Source organism: Sinocyclocheilus anshuiensis, unplaced genomic scaffold (assembly GCF_001515605.1).
Source record: "Sinocyclocheilus anshuiensis isolate Anshui unplaced genomic scaffold, SAMN03320099.WGS_v1.1 scaffold160, whole genome shotgun sequence".
Lineage (NCBI taxonomy): Eukaryota > Metazoa > Chordata > Actinopteri > Cypriniformes > Cyprinidae > Sinocyclocheilus > Sinocyclocheilus anshuiensis.
Window position 1 is genome coordinate 649,816 of NW_015554119.1, and position 20,276 is coordinate 670,091.

Sequence of the window (20,276 nt, forward strand, 5' to 3'; positions counted from 1 at the left end):
CAGCTGTTGACGGTAATATGATTATTATTAGTGTGAATGGACCTTAAAGGGATAGTTCACCCAAAAATGAAAATTTGATGTTTATCTGCTTACCCCCAGGGCATCCAAGATGTAGGTGACTTTGTTTCTTCAGTAGAACACAAATTATGATTTTTAAGTCCAGCCGTCACCTGCGGGCTTTCACATTGAGCAGCATTAACTACACCGAGTGTAGTTAATGCTGATGGTGATGGAGATTTACCGCTGATTACAGAACCGGCTTTCTGACAAGATGCGCATTAAATATCGCATGCGATTTATCGTGCAGCCCTAGCACGTACACACCTCACGCACCGGATGCTGTGCGCGCGCTCAAGGAAGTTTGGACATAGTGGTGTATTAGAGGTAAAAAATGATATAAATACTGTTCGGTTTCTGGCACAAACCGATCGTTTCGTGTCTTAGGACATCAATGTGTCGTCACGAGCCGCAGGGTTTAATTTGGATTTGTCTGTGCATGTTTTTTTACTCTCATAGATTTTGTTACCATTGCCATGCATTATACAACTGATAGACTGCAACGGCTGGACTTAAAAATCATAATTTGTGTTCTACTGAAGAAACAAAGTCACCTACATCTTGGATGCCCTGGGGGTAAGCATATAAACATCAAAATTTCATTTTAGGGTGAACTATCCCTTTAAAGCTTTTATATGACATTTAAATTATTGTTGCTTATTCCGGCTGAATGTGAACTTACTTATCCATTCTGTGGATTAGTCAAGTTTTGGCTTGTTGGCCTGGTTCAGTTATGCCCTGATGATAGATGTCGTAACTACACCATCTTATAGGGCAAATGGCATCTTTCTTCACCGACAGTCGTGAAGCAGCTGGTATTCTCACAAAAGACTTCCTTCTCTACAATTCATCAGACAGTTTTCCACAATTTGCAAAAAGTCAGCCATGCTTCCTGTTTAGCAACATTAAATATAATCGCCAAGATAGGCATATTTCTCGTTTATCAGGCTTCTGTCTCTTTCCATGAGCACAGGAGTCACGCTCCACTGAATTACTGCTACCGCATTCATGTTTTTGTAGAGTTGAGGGAAAACCACTGGAGCGCTGACAATGACTATTTCTGAAGCTATTTTTAGATAACTGACATCCCCAAAACAGAATGTGCCTGGCGTACTGGACTCTAATCATTTAAATAACAGAATAACATCCAGACAAATGGGCCGCCTTCCAGGACAAGCCGCGCGCGCTGCCCTCCACTGGCTTGGCACGGTGAACGACGTCAACTCTGGCTGAACTGATCGCCTGACAAACTCAGCACTGACTGGTCATCTGGTTGGCAATCTGTCAGTGACCATAAAATTAATGCTGAATCAGCGCGAAAAAAAAAATCCTTTCCTGGGTAAGAATGTGTGGTATGATAAAATACCACAGCCGTTCATTGCGTCTGTCTCATGACAAATGATCGAGTGACTCGGGAATCAAACTAATTATTTGTGTTTCTCATTATGTATCTTGTATTATAAAGATTTCCTAATTTAGAATATTATTAAAATTGTGTATGTGAACGTAAACAGGGATTGAAAATATAACATTTTAGCTTTAACAAGATGAGTCGTTCAAGATTCGAGGTTTGAATTGAATGAATTTACTTCATTTAAACGTGAGAGTGACGAGAAGAAATATGAAGACTGTGATGACGCGGTTAACGATCATCAGCATCGTAAATCCTCGAAAGTTTTTCATATTTGTCAAAAAAAAAATGTATGTACATTTATAATACTATTCTTTGTATTATATCACCGTTGCATCAAATTACAAAAAAACAGTTAAGGCTAATGCGAGGGTGTTTCTCGTACAGGGTCTATGGGAGGGATGGTAAATTTGACATGGTTCTCTCTTCTGACTGCCGTTATCAGTCTCTCTCAATTTTTTTCCTTTTATTGAAAGTCATGAAAACACTATCGTGGAGTTTTTCTTTTGCCATTTGAGCAAATGGGAATGCAAAAAATATGTTTGTGGTACTCTCCCATTCACTGCTCTTCAAGTTAACCCAACTATGACGACTTCCGCTGCTGAGAAACCCGGAAATGTGAAAAAAGTCCACAAGAGAGCGGAACGTCACGTGACAAAGGAGATGAGGAAAGGGTTAAACAGCATATTTAATGCTTATCAACGTTGCGTCAATCAATATAAAATTCACGCAATGTCCGGTAATTCACTGGCTTCAACTATTTTGCTACATTTTTGCATAAAATGTGTCTCAGTCAGTATTTTGCATATCGCAACTATTCTTACATTCAGTTTTCGGTATTTTCTTTTCAAATCACCCTTGCACCAATTCCTTTAAGAATTCCCTAAAAACATGTTAAACCAGCCTAAACTGGTCTCTGTTGGCTGGTTTTAGAAGGGGTTTGGGCATCTTGTCAAACTTGCAGACCAGCTTAAACCTTCCAAGAGCATCTTAGTTTTCAGCAGTCAGTTTTTGGTTTGTAAACCATTTAAATATCAGAATTAAAAAAAAAACGTGGTGATTAAATATAAACCACTTTATACTAAATTTCCAGCAAAAATAACTATGAAAATAACACTATGAAACACACCATTACTGTCATATAAAAACTACACAGTAACACTGGAGAATGGAGGGATTTCAATATAAATACCTCATAAAATATTACAGAACTTTTCATGCTTGGCAAGCAATTGTGTGGTGTAATCTGAGATAATATTATTTGATCTACACTGGTCTACAAACACTTCATCCCTGGAGATACTGGCAAATTAACAAAGGACTGCAATCTTCACACGGAGAGGCTCACAGCCTTGAGACCGATGTCTGGAGTTGAGAGAAGGACCCGCAGGTGGACGGCCTCCACGAAATATGATCTATAACACACAATGCCATCTGATCAGCGGCGTCTGGGCCTCTCGGCGTAGGAAACGAAACCAATTCCCAGACCCTCGCTGCATATAATTCAGGAGTCTTGAAAATCACCCTCGCTGACCTGTGGCGAGAGACCAGAAGAGAAAGAGAAAACAAACTCTCACACTCTTCAAGAAACACCATGTTTAATTAAAAGTCTCTGGTCTCTGAATTACAACTGGTAAAGGTTTCACAACTGAACAGGTAGAGGTAAAAAAAAAATAAAAATTGACACGTTGAGGCTGGTAGGAGTTGACGGTAGTGCCATTTTTGGATGAAATGCTTCAGAAGGCGGTTTAAGAAAACACCAGGAGGTGTAAGTGAAGGACAGACGTCTGCAGCTTTGTTTCATGTCTTGTTTCCTTTGGCAAGGCCCAACGTCGGACATTTGTTTCATTTCAAATTCAGCTTCCTTGTCCAAGGATTAGCGGTTGGGCTTGATTTGCTGTGGGGCACTGACAGCCCGGTACGGAAACGGGCCTTTCCGAGCGGACACGGTTTTGGGTTTGAAACCAAACCTGTCTCTCTTTTTACACTGCACTCGAGTCCTGTGGGAATCTATGAGTGTCTGGATGTATTTTCTTCTAACATAAAAAAGGCAAAACATAGCTCAAAACACATCTTATAATGACATGTTCAATATCAGATCAGGCACTTGATTCCTGCCAGCAACATGTCAATGTCCTCAGAGAGCAGCAAATCTAAAAAACCTCATCGACTCGTAACTGGCGTGTAATTTCTGGTTTAGAAAACTGGAGGTCGCGGCTCCCGATGGAGGGCTGTTTTCGTTTTGTTTTCTAGGTGAAAAGACAGACTGTTCCGTCGGCCCCTGAGGAAAACACCCAGGGTTGGGTTGGGTGGAAGGTCACATCGAGGACCCCGAGATCATGAGTGATGGTGTGACCCTTCAGAACCTTCACTGGAACAATCAGAGGATTCTGCAACAAGTCACTGTAGGATTAACACACAGACATTAGAAAGGTTAGTGTTATTCACAACTGGCTCTGAATAATGATTTTCAACAAGTCTGGCTCCAATAACAGCTCTTAAATGCTTGAATTATTTTCTGCCAATGGATGTTTCTTCAACTACGGGCACTTTTATGAACCACAAGTTGATTTTTTATTAAACATGACAGATTCAAACTTTTTTTTTTGTTATATGAAGGTCATATATTAAAACCATCTTTGAAACATTTTAGCATGCCTTCATTTATTTCAGCTTCCTTTAAAATGTATTTTATTAACAGATTTTATGGTTTTCAATTTTGAAATATTTTAAAAGTCCTATGTGCAAATTTACATTTTTTTTTAATAAATAATTACTAATTATTCAATTATGAATAAAATGTTTTCAGTATTAATGTAATATAATTAATAAAACCCAAATCTGTACATTTTGAATTACATAATATTTGAATTATTATTATTGTGCATTTAAAAATTGTTTTTTAATCATTATTATTACATGTATAATATTTTAATACTGAAAACTTTATAAATGTCTCACGTACAGATTTAGTTTTTTTATTATTAAATAACTACATTTATTACATTTTAATACTACAATATTTTAAATGTCTTTTATGCACAGATTGTATTGTTTTAATTTTTTTATAATATATTTATTAAATTATTACATTCTGAAAACTATAATAATTTATTTAGAGTAAAAAACAAATATTTGTCAAAATGGTTGATAACAATTTGTCATTTTGACCACAAATGTAACCATTTAAACAAAATTCACAAATTGTTTCTAACAAAAATGTATCAAAAGTTAGTATGCTTGCTTATCAAAGATGTATTTCAATTGGAAAGATGGTAAAATAAAATAAAACCATTCAACAAGTCAGTTTTTAATTTCAACTAACATTTAACTCTTAAATATTAAAGCTCAAATAAAAACGTAGAATAAAAAGTGTAAACTGCTAGCAGACCTCACTAATCTAGTCTACCTTACTATTTCTACACTATTTTTAGCTTAGTCAACCAACAGTTCCTTTTTCTCTATCCAAATTTTGTGGTTAAAACTGCTGGCCATTTCTTCCAACTGTCTGAGAGCTGTAAAGGCCATAAAACAGTGAATTTTGGAAATATGGTTTGCTGTATATGCATCAACAGTTTGCATGGGGGAAAGTAAGAAGTTGAAAAATAACATGACATCCTCAGTTTGAGTATAGAGAGATCTATTAAAGGCAGCTGATGAAGGCTTTTCACCCAGATCTCGCTTGCCCTCCACCGTACACGGATCATTAGCCCCGCTCAAAGAGCGTTCCTGACCAAACTACAGGAATGATAGTCTACCCCTGCAGATACACTGCACATGTGCCCGAGAGAAACAGACAAACAGAAAGAGAAGAAAAGACAGAAACGAGAGAACTACACCACGTTAAGAGAGACAGGCCGTGTTCAGAACAGCATATCACCATACTACTTACACTATTTATGCAGTATGTACACTGTGCATAGTATGCAAGGTTTCTATATGCACTAAAATGTGCAGTACACAACCAGATTACACTGCACAGTCTATAGTTTCCCACAATGCAATGCACTTGACTTTCCTATTCCAGTGTGCCGGTAGCAAATTAAAAAAGTTGCCGGTAGAAATTGACTTCCATAGTATGGAAAAAAATACTATGGAAGTCAATGGCTACCAGCAACTGTTTGGTTATCAACATTCTTCAAAATACAGAATTTACATTTTTGTGTAGATTTGAGACACAATTTAGTTAAGAATAAAATCAAATCTTTAATTCAAAGATTATGACTGGATGCAACTCACAAATTAAACATGAAATATATAAAACTTAAAAATATTTATATTCTATTATATATTTATTCAAATTTATATATTTAAAGTGGTTTGCAGTACTCACAAACATTACATTTTAAATATGTATTATTGCATAAAATTGTAATATATTTATTTATATTTAATAATGAATATTTATATATTTAAACTATCCAGCATTACACATAAACATTAAATTTTTTATATTTATCACTGCACACTGCAAAAACGGTAATATATTAATTTATAATATTTAATTATTAAAATTGAAAGATTTAAACTATCCAGCATTACACATAAACATTATGTTTTTAATATTTATCACTGCAAAAAATTCTATTGTATTAATTTATAATGTTTATTGACTTTAATGTTTAATTATTCATATTTATTATATTAAAGTAGTTGGCAGTACACATACTGCACACTACATTAGTATATAACAGTTCAAAATGATTTCAAGTTCAAAATGAAATACTAGCTTACTAAATATAGCACAGCATTCACTGTAAACTGCCTATGATTTAAAGAAAATGAAACCGTATGCATTATTATGAAATAAATCTTTTAAACTGTAGTATGCTTCCCTGTCACATGACCTAATTTCTGAGTTTTGGCAGCCCACTGAAACAGAGTTAAGAAAGATGTTAGAAATTACATCTTATATTACTTCTAGTTTATTTGTTACAATGGAAATGGAAAGTTGAGCGCATTGCATTGTGGGAAACAGTATTCCTTGAAATATACCCTACTGTATAGTGCACATACTCACCCAGGTATAATAAACAGAGAAAATTAGCTTACGGCATACATTATGTACAGTATGCACAGTACGCATACTACTGCTAGTATGCTATTCAAAACACAGCCAAAGAACGAGAGAGGGATTAGAAATTCAAAAAACAGAGAACCCAGCAGACTAAATGACACTGGGAAAAAGTGAAACAAAACCCGGACAGGAAGATGATCAGACTCACTTGTAGACCATCCCGTGACAGACGATGACGTTGCCGTCATCAGAGCCGGACGCAAACAGCGGGTAATGCCTGTGGTAGGCCACACTCCTCAGAGCCTTCTTATGATGTCTGCATGGACAGAGACACAAGACAGACCCGTCAGCATCCCGACAGCAGAGGGACGTTACACAGAACCTCTCCAAGTCCCAAAAGGAGACATTCATACATTTGACAGGCCAGCATTACCAACAATTTCCCTCGAGTCTGCCCCAGACTGCCCAAATTATAAAAACCTGCTCGTGCTGACTCACCGGAGAACTTTATACGGTTTCGTGGACAGGTCCAGATCGAACCAGGCCAGACGACAGTCGTAGCTACCGCATATCACGTTGTCGCCTGTGGAAAATGGGTAAAAGAGAGCAAACGAATGACATCTGACATCCAGAGAGTAGTCACTGATGTCACATGTCACTTTAGGGACATTTCTGAGAAACCAAGACGAATATTAAGCCAGAATAACTTTCCTCTGGTCACCTCCAAACACTCACTTTTATATAACATACCGTAACAGGCTGAAGAAAGCTGCCAGATTTAATTTCAAAGGTCACCGAAAGAGGTTAATGTCCATAATCGTTTACCCAAAAATGAATTTCTTCTCATTTTCTCATCTCATTCCAAACCAATGACTTACTTTCTTCACGCAAAGTATTTTTAAAAATCTCCAAGCTGATATTTTCCATTCATTCAAAGCCTATTCTGGACCTCTAAAGCTCCCAAAAGGACAAAAGAGCACCATTAGAGTAATCCATACGACTTGAGGCATCTGAAGTCATACGACAGACCAACATTTAAATTACCATTCACTCAAAATCATCTTCTCTGCTGTAGCTCTCAAATCTCATTTGGACATAATAATACAAACTTTGTTCATCATATTTGGTTATGAGACACACCAATAGCATTTGACATCAAGTTTATATCAGCATATTTTTATGTAAATTCTGAGCCTAAAAATGCTGGATGGAAGCATCAAGATTCAAATAAAATGTTCACAATGCAAGCTTGAGATAAGCAAAAGTGCAAAAACTAAGATAGTAACACATTTACAGGATAAATTCTTAGATGCACATCAAAAAAAGTCATGTTGCAAGAAATACGGCATCTGCTACTAATTGCTAGCAAACATGATGTTCACCATAAACATGGTATTTAACAAAAGAGTGACTATAACTTTTTTCTGTGTGTGCGCCAATCAGGGTGGTTTATTGTTAAATAAAACTATAAAAAATCATTGAACTGAAATCAAATAAGTTTAAGTACTAAAATTACTAAAAGACAAAAATAAAATGAAGATAAATAGAAATATATATATATAAAAAAAAAGACTAAAACTTAAATAAAAAAGTATAAAAATAAAAGGATAATTAATAAATAGTATATTAATATGTTAATAATACTAAATAACAATAATATGTAAATAATACTAAATAATAATAATACATAAATAATACTAAATAACACTGGTGCCAATTTCGATTTTCATGATTTTGTGCTTTTAAACTTGCAGGATGTAAACTTTATTTACAAATTATTTTTGCAATATTACAATTTTTATATAAATTAAATTCACACTTTGGATGGAAGCAGCTATCACCAATAACAAACCTGGCGCATTTTAAAGTTTAATTCACGCAAACAAATGAGATTTGTGAGTTACGGCCTGAATTTCAATTTGTTCCTTAAACCAAACTATAACATGGCTTCAGAAGACAAGACAATCAAAAAATGATGAAAGACAGACGAAGGACAATCAAAATTTGATGAACTATATAATGACGACTTGATTAACACCCAAAACTACAAAGTGTAAATAACTGTTTTTCAAACAGCCTCTATTTAATGGATCATTTCATAGTATTTAAGTTTTAATATATAATATAAAATGTAAGAATCTACATAGGGAACATTTGTTGCCACAGTATGTTCAGACAAAATTCCCATTAAAACGACTGGATTTTATGAACTAAATTTTGTTGAGCAACAGTAAATGTGACTGCACTTTTACTCTGTATTTTTAATTTGACAGCCTTAATATACTTTCATTGTACTGGAAATTCATAGGAGATTCTCCAAAACATCTCAGTAAGTCAGGTTTTGAATGAAATGATGGTGACCCTTTCAGAAACGTCCAGTTACTCACCTCCCGGGTGGATGGCCATGCTTGAAATCCATTTGCAGTTAGCCATCAGCTTCTTGGTGAGCTCCTGTTTGATGAGGTTATACACTCGTACGTAGCGCTGCGTGGCCACGAAGAAATAAGGCCTGATGGGGTGGAAGGACACGCACTGCACCAGACCCTTGTTCTTGCGGAAGGGGTTCTGCGTCCTGCGTTTGCTCACCTGGTGGATGACCACCTGGAGGCTGTTGCCATTGTCGGGCATGACGCATGCCAGGTAATCGCCTTTCCCGTGCCACGTCACCTGCCTCACGGCCTTCAGAGAGAGAAGAGAGAGAAAGCGGGTAGCTGGAGGTCAGAGGTCAAAGTCATTCTGTGGTAAATCCACAGACGATTAATCCAATTATAACCTCAAAGACATGCTGGGACTAAATTTACTGCCGTTATTAACGGCTTGGCCTCTGCCAGTCTGCCAACACGCGTCGCTGCTTTGCTTTTTCCAGTAGTTTTAATTGGACACTAGAGGCGTCTTAAATTTCTTTCCATTTCAGGAAAAAGACGACCACAGGCTTGCGGCTTCTGCCAATAGTTAAAAGCCTCTGGCTGCGGCTCACGTAAGAGATGCACGGACGCTCTCAGAGGGGATGAGAAAAGAAAAAAAAAAAGACTTTTTAATTTCTATTGTTAACTGGAAAATATCGAATTGAACAGAGAATAAATGTGACCTGCTAATGGTTATCGTGAAGAAGTCATTCTCATGAATATATAATCAGACCGTTGTGGTGTGTTTGTATGTGCTTTGATTACCTTGGGGTGTTTGAGGATGAGGCGGTGACCCTGCTCGTGACCTTCGCCCTCTGCGACGGCCCACTGAACAGGCTGATCCTTTACTTCCTCTGGCTCCTCATAGGAAGAGATCAGCTGATCCGTAGCGGTGCAAACCAGCCGGTCGCCCAGACCAGGGTTCAACAGGACAACAGTATCATCACTGCACACAAACATCATGTTCATTCTCATCCATCTCACCATACATCAGATAAAACAAGCTATTTATCCAACCATCCATCTATCTGTAAGTCCATGTATCTAACATACCTATTTACCCATATTTAACCATCCATCTATCCATCCGTCCATCCATCTATCCGACCCAAAATCCTTTGTCCATGCATCCATGCATCTATCCATCCTCCATCCATCCATCTGTCCAACCATCCATCATCTATGCATCCATCCATCCGCCCGTCTATCTATCGGACCAAAAATCCTTTGTCTATGCATCACAGTGTCATCACTGCACACAAACATCATGTTCAGTCTCAGCCATCTCTCTATACATATGATAAAACAAGCTATTTATCGAACCATCCAACCGACCATCTATCTGTAAGTCCATGTATCTAACCTACCTACTTATTTACCCATATTTAACCATCCATCTATCCATCCGTCCATCCATCTATCCGACCCAAAATCCTTTGTCCATGCATCCATGCATCTATCCATCCTCCATCCATCCATCTGTCCAACCATCCATCATCTATGCATTCATCCATCCATTCTTCTGTCCAACCATCCATCACCTATGCATTCATCCATCCATTCTTCTGTCCAACCATCCATCATCTATGCATCCATCCATCCGCCCGTCTATCTATCGGACCAAAAATCCTTTGTCTATGCATCATCTACCCATCTATCTGTCCATCCATCCAACTGACCTGACAACCTAGCCTACCAACCTAGCTAATTATTTAACATTTATTTAACTATCAAACCAATCTCAGAATGTCTAAGCATCCATCCATCCTACCAATTTATCCACCTTCATAACTATTTATCTAATAACTAATCAACCAAATAACTAACATAAGAATGTTTGTCCATCCATTCTAACTATTTATCTATCCTATTTACATGACACATTTTAACCATTTCAAGCAACCAACCAACATCAGAATTTGTATCTATGCATCCATACTGATTTATCTAACCCACCTTCCTAACCTCTAATTAACTAACAAATGAAAAAAAGCTGGCTGTTTAAATAAATTCTCTTTAAATTCCTTGGAAGATTCAAGAAAAGTTCTTGAAAATGCTACTCAAATTCCAAAATGAACATTTGACATTCTCATAACTGGTCTTTTCTGAGGCTTACTAAACTAACACTAACTAATTAACCAGGCTGCAGCTCTACAACTAAAATAACTAAAAATAAATCCTGTAAATCATCTGCTGTCAAATAATATACATCACATACTGAATGTTACAAAACATACAGATGACCATTAAATTAACATTCAGATACAGGTTATAAGAGAAAATGAGGCGGGTCTTACTAGCTGACAGCGACCAGACAGATGGACGGATTGGGATTCCAGGCCACGCCCTTCACGGCTCCGCCCACCTCTACCGTCTTCAGGCAGCGCGCCGTACTGACCTCCCAGAAACGCACCGTACAGTCATCAGAGCCTGAGGTCAAAGGGTCAAAACAAAAACTTTTACTTAAACTATCCAGCATTCTGTTTCAGAATGACTTAATGAAATGGATTTCATTTAAATGCGTATTTAATATGGTTGTGCAAATGTGCGCAGGTTTGTGTGTCTCAGCGTCTGAACAGCTGAGAGGACACAGACGCTCGGGTCTCTGGCACAACTAAAGCGTTCTGTCAGCTCGACGGCACTTCCTCTCTCAGCAGCACACATGGAGGATAACTCATCCTCGCTCTGCACAACCACTGTGACACACACAGCAGCACTTTGGCACGAGTGCACTATAATAATACTAGATTACTGAAGGTGACAGACAAAGAGAAGCCGGGTGTTTAAAGTTTGTGTGCTACTGCTGTTAGACAGTCATTATTCAAAACGAGAGCCATTTATTTCCTCTCATATACATACAGTATGAACAAAAATGACTAAAAATGAACAGTTGATGTCAAGCTTACCATGTGTTAGAATAGAACTTTTTCTAAACAAATAAATCTAGCATTGAATTTCTATTCCCTCTTTTAAAAGTAAATATAATTTTAAAAAACATTTCAAGACGTGAAGTTCAAGGTAAAGAACAAGTTAAACTCTCCTTTTTATCATTTTAAAATGTCTTAAAATGTCAACCCTGTTAACATCATTTTGTACAGTAAATAACTTATAACCGAAAAGTGAAAATATCAACTTAAACTTTTCTATAAAGTACTTTGAAGGTTTCACAACCTTAAGCACGTCAAATTAAGCTAAACTGAACTATTACAGCATATCTTCCCCATTTGAAAGCAATTTTATAAAATCAAAATGTAATTTTTCCATCAACATCATTTTTTGTCACTCTTATGTTTGCAAGTATTGGAACAAAAAAAGATTTAAAAAATGCTTTTAAGGATGGCAACGGTATACAGTTTTACAGTTTAAATCTACAAGCTTTGTAAAATGACATGGGGCTTTTTGGAAAAATTATTTAACATTGATTTTGCTGCAAATTTTTCAATGATCAGTTACACTACACTAACAAGGATTAGTATGACTTTAAACAACTGATAATTGAAACGTTGTAAACTTGCAGCAAAATCAATATTAAACTCTTTTCCCAAAAAGCCCCATGTCATTTTACAAAGCTTGTAAAATTAAACTGTAAAACTGTACAACCTTACCATCCTTAAAGTATAATTATATCCATATCCACATTATGAAGGCATATAATTCTAACATTAAAATATCTTTATTTTCGTGATGGCATAATGTGATTTATTAACACTTAATGCATAATTTCTCTTTAAATTCACTTAAAAGCCAACTTTACTAAGAGGTAACTGCTCTGTTTCATTCAACAGCTCCAGACGTGTTCGATGGGAAACCCCTTCCTCGTATCAGCCACACAACATCATAAGCTGCCGTAAAATCACATTTGAACTTTTATACCTGCATGCTTCATAAACGTAGAAAAAACAACACGGGGGAAAACGGGCCGGGCCTGGAGGGTGGAGTGTAATAACTCCAAAACCCATAATCACTTTTTAAGTATTGAGCTGTATGGCGACAGATATAGCAGGAGGGACGGGCTCTGCGGCGGACAGCCGCTGGCGGTCAGAGAGGCCTGTCAGGCCTGTACAGCTGCAGATATGTGTGATGCAGGGGACACCAAGACTTTCCTGTAGATGATTAAACATAGATGGTGGCCATAAATAAGATGGGAATGACTGTAATATTTGCCTTTATGGAGGGGAAAAAGCAGCAATAATGTTAAAAGTCCATTTTATACGACAGTAATGGCACTTTGAGACAGGGGAAAAAAATATAATAATGTGTCCCAAAGGATGACAGAAATTAGATGTTAAAGTCAACAAGAAACAGCATTAGCAACCCATTTTACAACTGAAACAAGTGAAATAGGATATTCTAATAGGAATGCCAGTACTTGAATTTATAGGTAACTGCTCAAGAAAAGGACAAATGGAGCAGACCTGAATGAAAGTTTGCTTCAATTGTTCACAACGGTTCAAAATCAATTACCAAGACATGTATTATTAAAGGGGTCATATGACGCGATTTCAATTTTTCCTTTCTCTTTGGAGTGTTGCAAGCTCTTCGTGCATAAAGAAGATCTGTAAAGTTGCAAAGACTAAAGTCTCAAATCCAAAGAGATATTCTTTATAAAAGTTCTCAAGCCCACCCGCCCCTGTTCACTCTAACCCTCCAGTCGTTCCTCACGCTAGCCCCCGGCCTCTGCTCACTGTAGGCTGCCGCCGCTCTCTCTAGGCCAGTGTTTCCCAACCGGGGTGCCGTCTGTCGAGAGCAGGGGTGCCGTGTAAAAAATCCTTTTTTAATATTTTTAAATTGCTAAAATGTTCAAAAAAGCATCTATTATATAATATCCATTTCTGATGTCGCCAATAATTAGAGATGCGCCGAAATTCCGGCTGCCGAAAATTAGTTCACCGCTCAAGTTTCACTTTCACTGTTCTTTTTAGCAGCATCATATGACCCCTTTAATGTAAAAAGCCTCAATTTTTAATTGATGATAATTTTTGTACAATTGTATAACTACTTCTAGTCTATAAATGGCAAAAAACACCCACAAACTTAATGGGTCATATGATGAAACTCCTTAAAATGCTGTATTTCTCACAGTTTATACACTGAAACGGCCTGTATAACCAGGGTTTCTCACACAGGGTCATGAGTGTGTTGTGTAGCGTGTTTTTGGGAGTGTATGGATCTGAGGCATAAGCACTTCCTGTGGCTGAGCAGGGCTCCCCGCCGACCACGATTTCTTTTAGCCGCTCTGTTAATTTGTAGTTGTGTTTTCGGACGGCACCCAAGAGATTCCTTTTTATTTTAAACTCCAACTTTACAAATGCACCCAATTGTCACACTGAGATTAAATTCTCATGGAGTTTCTCTATCTATCGATCTAGCTTTTTTCTCACATTTACACTTCTATCGGTGAGTGTTAAATTAAAGGATTAAAAAACAGGTGGATTCAGTTTGTCTATATACAGTATATAGACAAATATATATATATTTAAAAACAAAACTATTTAAAAAAAAATCTAAATCGTAAACGAATCTCAACCCCACACTTTAAATCCATTCAAAACATTCATATCCTAAACAAATGAGTCTTCAGAAATGGAGTTCTCTGTTGATTCAAACAGAACATGTGGATCGCAGTGAGTTCATGGAGTGACTGTCATGCTGGAGTTTATAATGTCTCCGCTCATCTTCGTTTAGCCACATCATTAGTGAGGAATGCTGTTTGAGGCTCTCTCAGGCCATGATCGAGCTCTGTAAATGTAAATATGTACAGTCGCGTAACCTCAGCCCTTCTTCACAGCATTCTCTCATGTCATTGACTGCAATCTAACTACAGCGCAAAAACTGTAACTGTAGGTTTGACATGCTGTAATTGCAGCGTTTTCGTTTTGCAAGTCTGTAAAACCAAATTCTTGTGAGATTCTCATCATTGCTTCATTTTGGAAGTCTCCAGAAAAAAATGTTCTGAAAATGTTCTCTTCAATGTGGGATTTTTCCCCACTGTTTTATTATCTATCAGTGTCTGATGAGTTACGGGACAAAGTTTAATAATTAAATTACTGTTAAATTGAAGTGTGAGGTCAGTACTTTTTTTTTCCCGAAATAAATACTTTTATTCAGCAAGGACTTTTACTGTCACTTTTGATCAATTTATGCGTTAAATTGATCAAAAGTGACAGTAAAAACATTTATAATGTTTTTGAATGTTTTAAAAAGATTTACATTTCAAATAAACTTTCAATTCATCAAAGAATCCTGATATCAAGCATATTGCAGTTTCCACAAAAATATTACTGATTATATTAAAAAAAATACTGTTTTCAACAGTGGTAATAATACATATTTCCCAAGCAGCACATCAGCAAATTAGAACGATTTCAGAAGGATCATGTGACACTGAAGACTGGAGTAATGACTGCTGAAATTCAGCTTGCATCACATTTTAAACATATTAACTAGAGCCCGACCGATATGGTTTTTTGGGGGCCGATACCGATATTAGGGAGTAAAAAAGGCAGATATCGATATATCGGCCCATATTCTTTGTGTATATTTTTGATTGGTACTACATATAGAATAAAGTATATACATTAACAGAATATATACTGGTATACATTAACACATTTTTTGCAATGATCACTCAAATGTGAAAACACTTATAATGACGTGACAAAGATATGTAATGGAGGCAGGGCATTTAACAATTTAACAAACTTTATTATCCAAAATGAGTCTGACATCAGTGCACTGAACAGTAAAGTTGAAGTTTATTCAACTTTATTTCAATTCAATTCCATTCAACTTTATTCCGTTGAAGTTTATTTAACTTCGGAACATTCATTCACGGATTTTTGCTACCGTCTTCACACACAGACGAAACTTACTAGAGAAGTGTGAAGTGTGACATAATATACCTCTGTAAATAAATACAATTTAAATTCACGTCTCGCGCACTGTAATGCCCTTTGAATGTAATGTGTACGTTCCCTTGGAACTGGAATCATGGCGGAATATCATGTGAAGTCCACTTTGCAGGGCACTTACTGTCGAATAAAACGCTTGAATGCCGCTGCCTGAACAAGAGACCTCCTTACTGAAGTGAAAGTGTTGGCTGGTGTCACTATCTCGCGAACGCGGCAGTGGAGCCGCACCAAATTCGGGGATCCCTTCAGCTCAAGGAGCCCTCTCGAACGCCACCCTCCGCGCATCGGTAGCCCCCCGGGATCGCCAGATCGGTCGACGCCCGACCGCGAATTTAACTGCCCGTAACTCCCGGACCCCAGGGGCTATTGACGCGGGGGCGGTCTCATTCGAAAGGGGGCCTCAAGACATACACTCGATTCGGCGTTCGAGGGGGTTCCTCGAGCTGAAGGGATCCCCCGAATTTGGTGCGGATCTGCCACGCCGTTACGGAGATATGGCCTTTCAAAGTTTCATACAATTAAGCTTTAAAGCGCTTCATCCAGGTCGCCAGTAGCAAACAATGGAGCGCGCTCTGCTGGACAAACTACGTAATTACGGCATTTACAAGCATTTTATCTGTGATTTATGTTCTGTAAAAAATTTTTTCATATCGGTGGTATATCGGCGGCATTTTCACCGATACCGATATATCTGCCCAGGCACATATTGGCCGATAAAATCGGCAAAACTATATATCGGTCGGCCTCTAATATTAACATAGAAAAACAGTTATTTGAAATAATTTGCAATAATATATCACAAAATTACTGTTTCTTCAGATCAAATAAATCCAGCCTTGGTGAGCAAAAGTGACTGCTTCAGAAAACATTTTAAAAATCGTATCGACCCCAAATGTATGAACAGTAGTTCAATGTTAAAGGTTTGATCAAATCACAAACCTTAAGTTTAATAACTGGTATTAATGAAGCTTGGCCTAGTAAACACCACTAACAAGAATAAAAACAAAACTGAGAAGCAAATTGTTGGTGTTTCCTGACATTTGCTGGCATTCAAAATAAATTAGCCCAGTTTTACAACCACTGGCTGCACAATCTCTTCAAAAAAACTTTCCGACTTGCAATTCCCAAATCAGCATACGCAAAATTAGAAAACCCAGGATGCAGAGACTGAACAAAGTCCTGGGACAAAAGTCTCACTAGTGCTTTGTCATGAGCGCCCGATCCTTTGATATGGAAGAAATTATCACACACCAAACTAACCCAAGGAAAGTTGGGCAGGCCCAGGGCGAGAAGGGTTGTGATGCCTGGGAGGTTGTCAACTGCCAATTTTTACTGTGGGAAAGAGCATTTTATTACTGCTTTAATATATTTTATAGCTTGACAAAAGAGCAACCCTTTACTGTAGTGGTTTTGCATATGCGTTTCATGAAGTTCTTTGTTATGGACGGCTGAGCAGATATTGCCTCTAAAATGCAACCAGCCCCCACCTACACCGTTTTCTGCTCTTTCCCCCTGTTTATCTGCCTTATTTGAGCCCCAACTGCAAAGCATTCTGGGAAACCATTTCCATTCTGCGTCTGAACGGCCGGTATTGTTACCTGGATCACCACATTCAAATCAGACGGGCAAATTCAACCGCATTTTCATACTGTACGAATATCATTTGGCTTCTGTATATTTGGCTGCGCCGCTCCCATCGCTAACGCTGAGTGAAATTGACTGCATGTGTTATTAAAATGCTGCTTACTACTCGTTTCGTTCGAGTAATTTATATCCCCCTCAAGTTAATAGCAATCAGATGCCGGCCCTACTGAGGGAATACGATGGGTTATAGCATGCATTTATGTATCTAAAGGACCACGAACGTAAAATAACGGATAATGATCAACAGACTGCACTCAAGAGAGGCCTTTCCTCCATTATGTATGAAATCTCTTTAGACCTAAACATATAATCCTCACAGAACTGGAATCACATTTGTATTTTTTCTTTATAATGGGGAAAACTGAGATTTAGAAAGTGTTTGTTTTTTTTATTCTTTAAAATAATGTTATGATAAAAAAAAAAAATATATATATATATATATTTTTTTTTTTTAAATAATTAAAATAATTTAAAATCTTTATTTTTGAAAATAAATGAAAAAAAAAAAATAAAAAAAAATTGCAAAGTGTTTGCCCAGCATTCAAAATTTGTCATCAAACAATTCGTAGAAAGTTATTCCATTTTAATGAAAGGTTATGAAATCATTTATTATTTGCATTAATAATCATGGACAACAAGACCATGATTACAATACTAAATATTAAGGTCATTTTTTAATTAATGTCCTAAAATTGCATCTAAATACAATAATAAACGATATAAATGGGGGAAAGAAAATCAAGATTAAAACGATTAAGAAATTGTTTGTCCTGCATTCAAAATGACAAATAACTCAAAACGGAACCATCAACAAATGAGGTCACTTCACGGAGCGGCTAACAATAGGGACGTGCTGCCAAAACCTATAAAAATAAAACCGAAATCAGTCTAGAAGAGAGGAAAAGGAGACCTATCATGAGCGGATCGTGATTGATTTATCCGCGTTGTGGAGCGCCAGTGAATATGGACATTTCAGGCGCATCTGTGCTCATCCTGGCTCTGCCGAAACCCGCAGGCCTCCCCTAATCTCTCTCATCTCCGAACGGGTTGCTCGTCCCATCAGCACACAGCCCCATCTCCCTCCGCCAAGAGCTATGACATCATGGCGGGTGAGTGAGGAATGATTTCAGCAGCTTGTTAGCTACCACTGAGGAAAGAGCGCTCAGACAGACTTCACCTCAAACAGTCCAATAACACCTCACATACAGAGCAGGGGCCACATTTAAAAGAACAGAAAAAGACATTTCCACAATCCATCCGGCTTTAATCACACATCATTACAAAACAAAGGTGCAAACATACAATCTAGCATCAACATCAAATGCCTAAACGCTTTAAAAACAGTTACCATATCATATTTAAAAATATCCGAAAATTTGTTTAAAACTGTAATAATTTTTTAAAAATCCATAATGTATCTGTAATACACACACACACACACACACACACACACACACACACACACATATATAAAGACAATATTCTAGTTAAAACATAATTACTCATGAAATTACCAATTTTTTAAATTAATATTATGCAAAAATAATATTATATACTACATAAAACATTTTAAATGTTAATAGTAACAATAAAATATTTCTGTATTAAAGACATCTTTAAATATTATTTATATTATTAGGATTTCATATTTATTGATAAATATGAAACACTCTCTCTCTCTCTATATATATATAGATATAAAAATCATAAATATTTATAGTAAAAATAATTCTACATCTCTGTTACATACATACACATACATATACTGTATATATATGTGTGTGTATTCACAGTTAATTTAATATATTATCTATTTTTATTATGACTACTATTACATGTTTACTTTTTTATTCATTACTTATTAAATTATAAGGACTATTTTTTACATATTTTTATTAATTACTTATTAAATTATAAGGACTATTTTACATATATTATTAAATAAAAAAATGTAATTAAACATTAAAAAAATTCAGAGTAATAAAAAATATTTCTGTATCAAATAAAACTGTTGTGAGCCAAACTCCAACCATTCAAGCACCATGGCTCAATGTGTTGGACTACATGTGGTAACCAATAAGCCTTGGCTACAATAAGATGCCTTGATTGTCACTGCTATCTGTGCGGGACATTTCAGTGGGAATATCTATTGAAAATCGAACAGGGAAAGACGGGACTCACCGGACACAAGCCACTGTCCGCTGGGAGAAATGCTGATGCTTCGGACCAGACTAGAGTGTCCGCGGTACACCTGTCATACACAAACACCAACATCATCATCATAACATACAGAAACAGCAGAGAAGAAAAGCAGACAGTGAGAGATCATTCAAGGACACGTTCAGGACTCTATTATTTCACATTAGTCCATTACCACTAAACATATTTAGTTGATTTATTAACATTTTTGTTCTTCTTTAACCCAGTCCAAAAGAATGACAGACAAACCCTGTTACATGTCTGCAGTTTTACAGCCACAGTCTACAATTTCAACAACAAAAATATTCGCCTTCTGATCTTTTTCACCCACGCGGTACAGTAAGTAATACGGTTTCCTGTCTCAATAAAATCAGAGCTCACCGTCCTGCCATTATAAAGTCTAGGCCAGAAATATCATGAGTATCTGATCTACAAGCTGCTCCTCTGACAGTCATCGTCACAATCGGGCTGTTAAAAACGATCCCAGACCAGTTTAAGATGACATACCAGAGACTGTGTGGTTGGGAAGGGCTGCAGGTCTTTGGGTTTGGGAAGTTTAGGAATCAGGTCTTCTGGGTTCACATTCACCTGAATTAAAAAAAAAAAAAAAAAAAGGAAAATATTTTTGTTAA

The 20,276-nt window shown here is 36.9% G+C and overlaps 1 protein-coding gene across 1 annotated transcript in view; it reads right to left on the minus strand.

Moving 5' to 3' along the window:
• Window positions 1–3,049: 3,049 nt before the first annotated feature.
• The window catches only part of LOC107669991 (ribosome biogenesis protein bop1-like), an 80,749-nt gene continuing 63,522 nt past the window's right edge, over window positions 3,050–20,276 (minus strand). Inside the window, exons 9-16 of the mRNA XM_016462441.1 lie at window positions 20,152–20,232; window positions 19,627–19,696; window positions 11,188–11,320; window positions 9,656–9,836; window positions 8,873–9,164; window positions 6,984–7,068; window positions 6,694–6,801; window positions 3,050–3,871 (exon numbers count right to left, since the gene is read on the minus strand). Of these exons, the coding sequence (XP_016317927.1) occupies window positions 3,718–3,871; window positions 6,694–6,801; window positions 6,984–7,068; window positions 8,873–9,164; window positions 9,656–9,836; window positions 11,188–11,320; window positions 19,627–19,696; window positions 20,152–20,232 (1,104 nt within the window). The 3' untranslated portion in view covers window positions 3,050–3,717. The remainder of the gene's footprint in view (window positions 3,872–6,693; window positions 6,802–6,983; window positions 7,069–8,872; window positions 9,165–9,655; window positions 9,837–11,187; window positions 11,321–19,626; window positions 19,697–20,151; window positions 20,233–20,276) is intronic.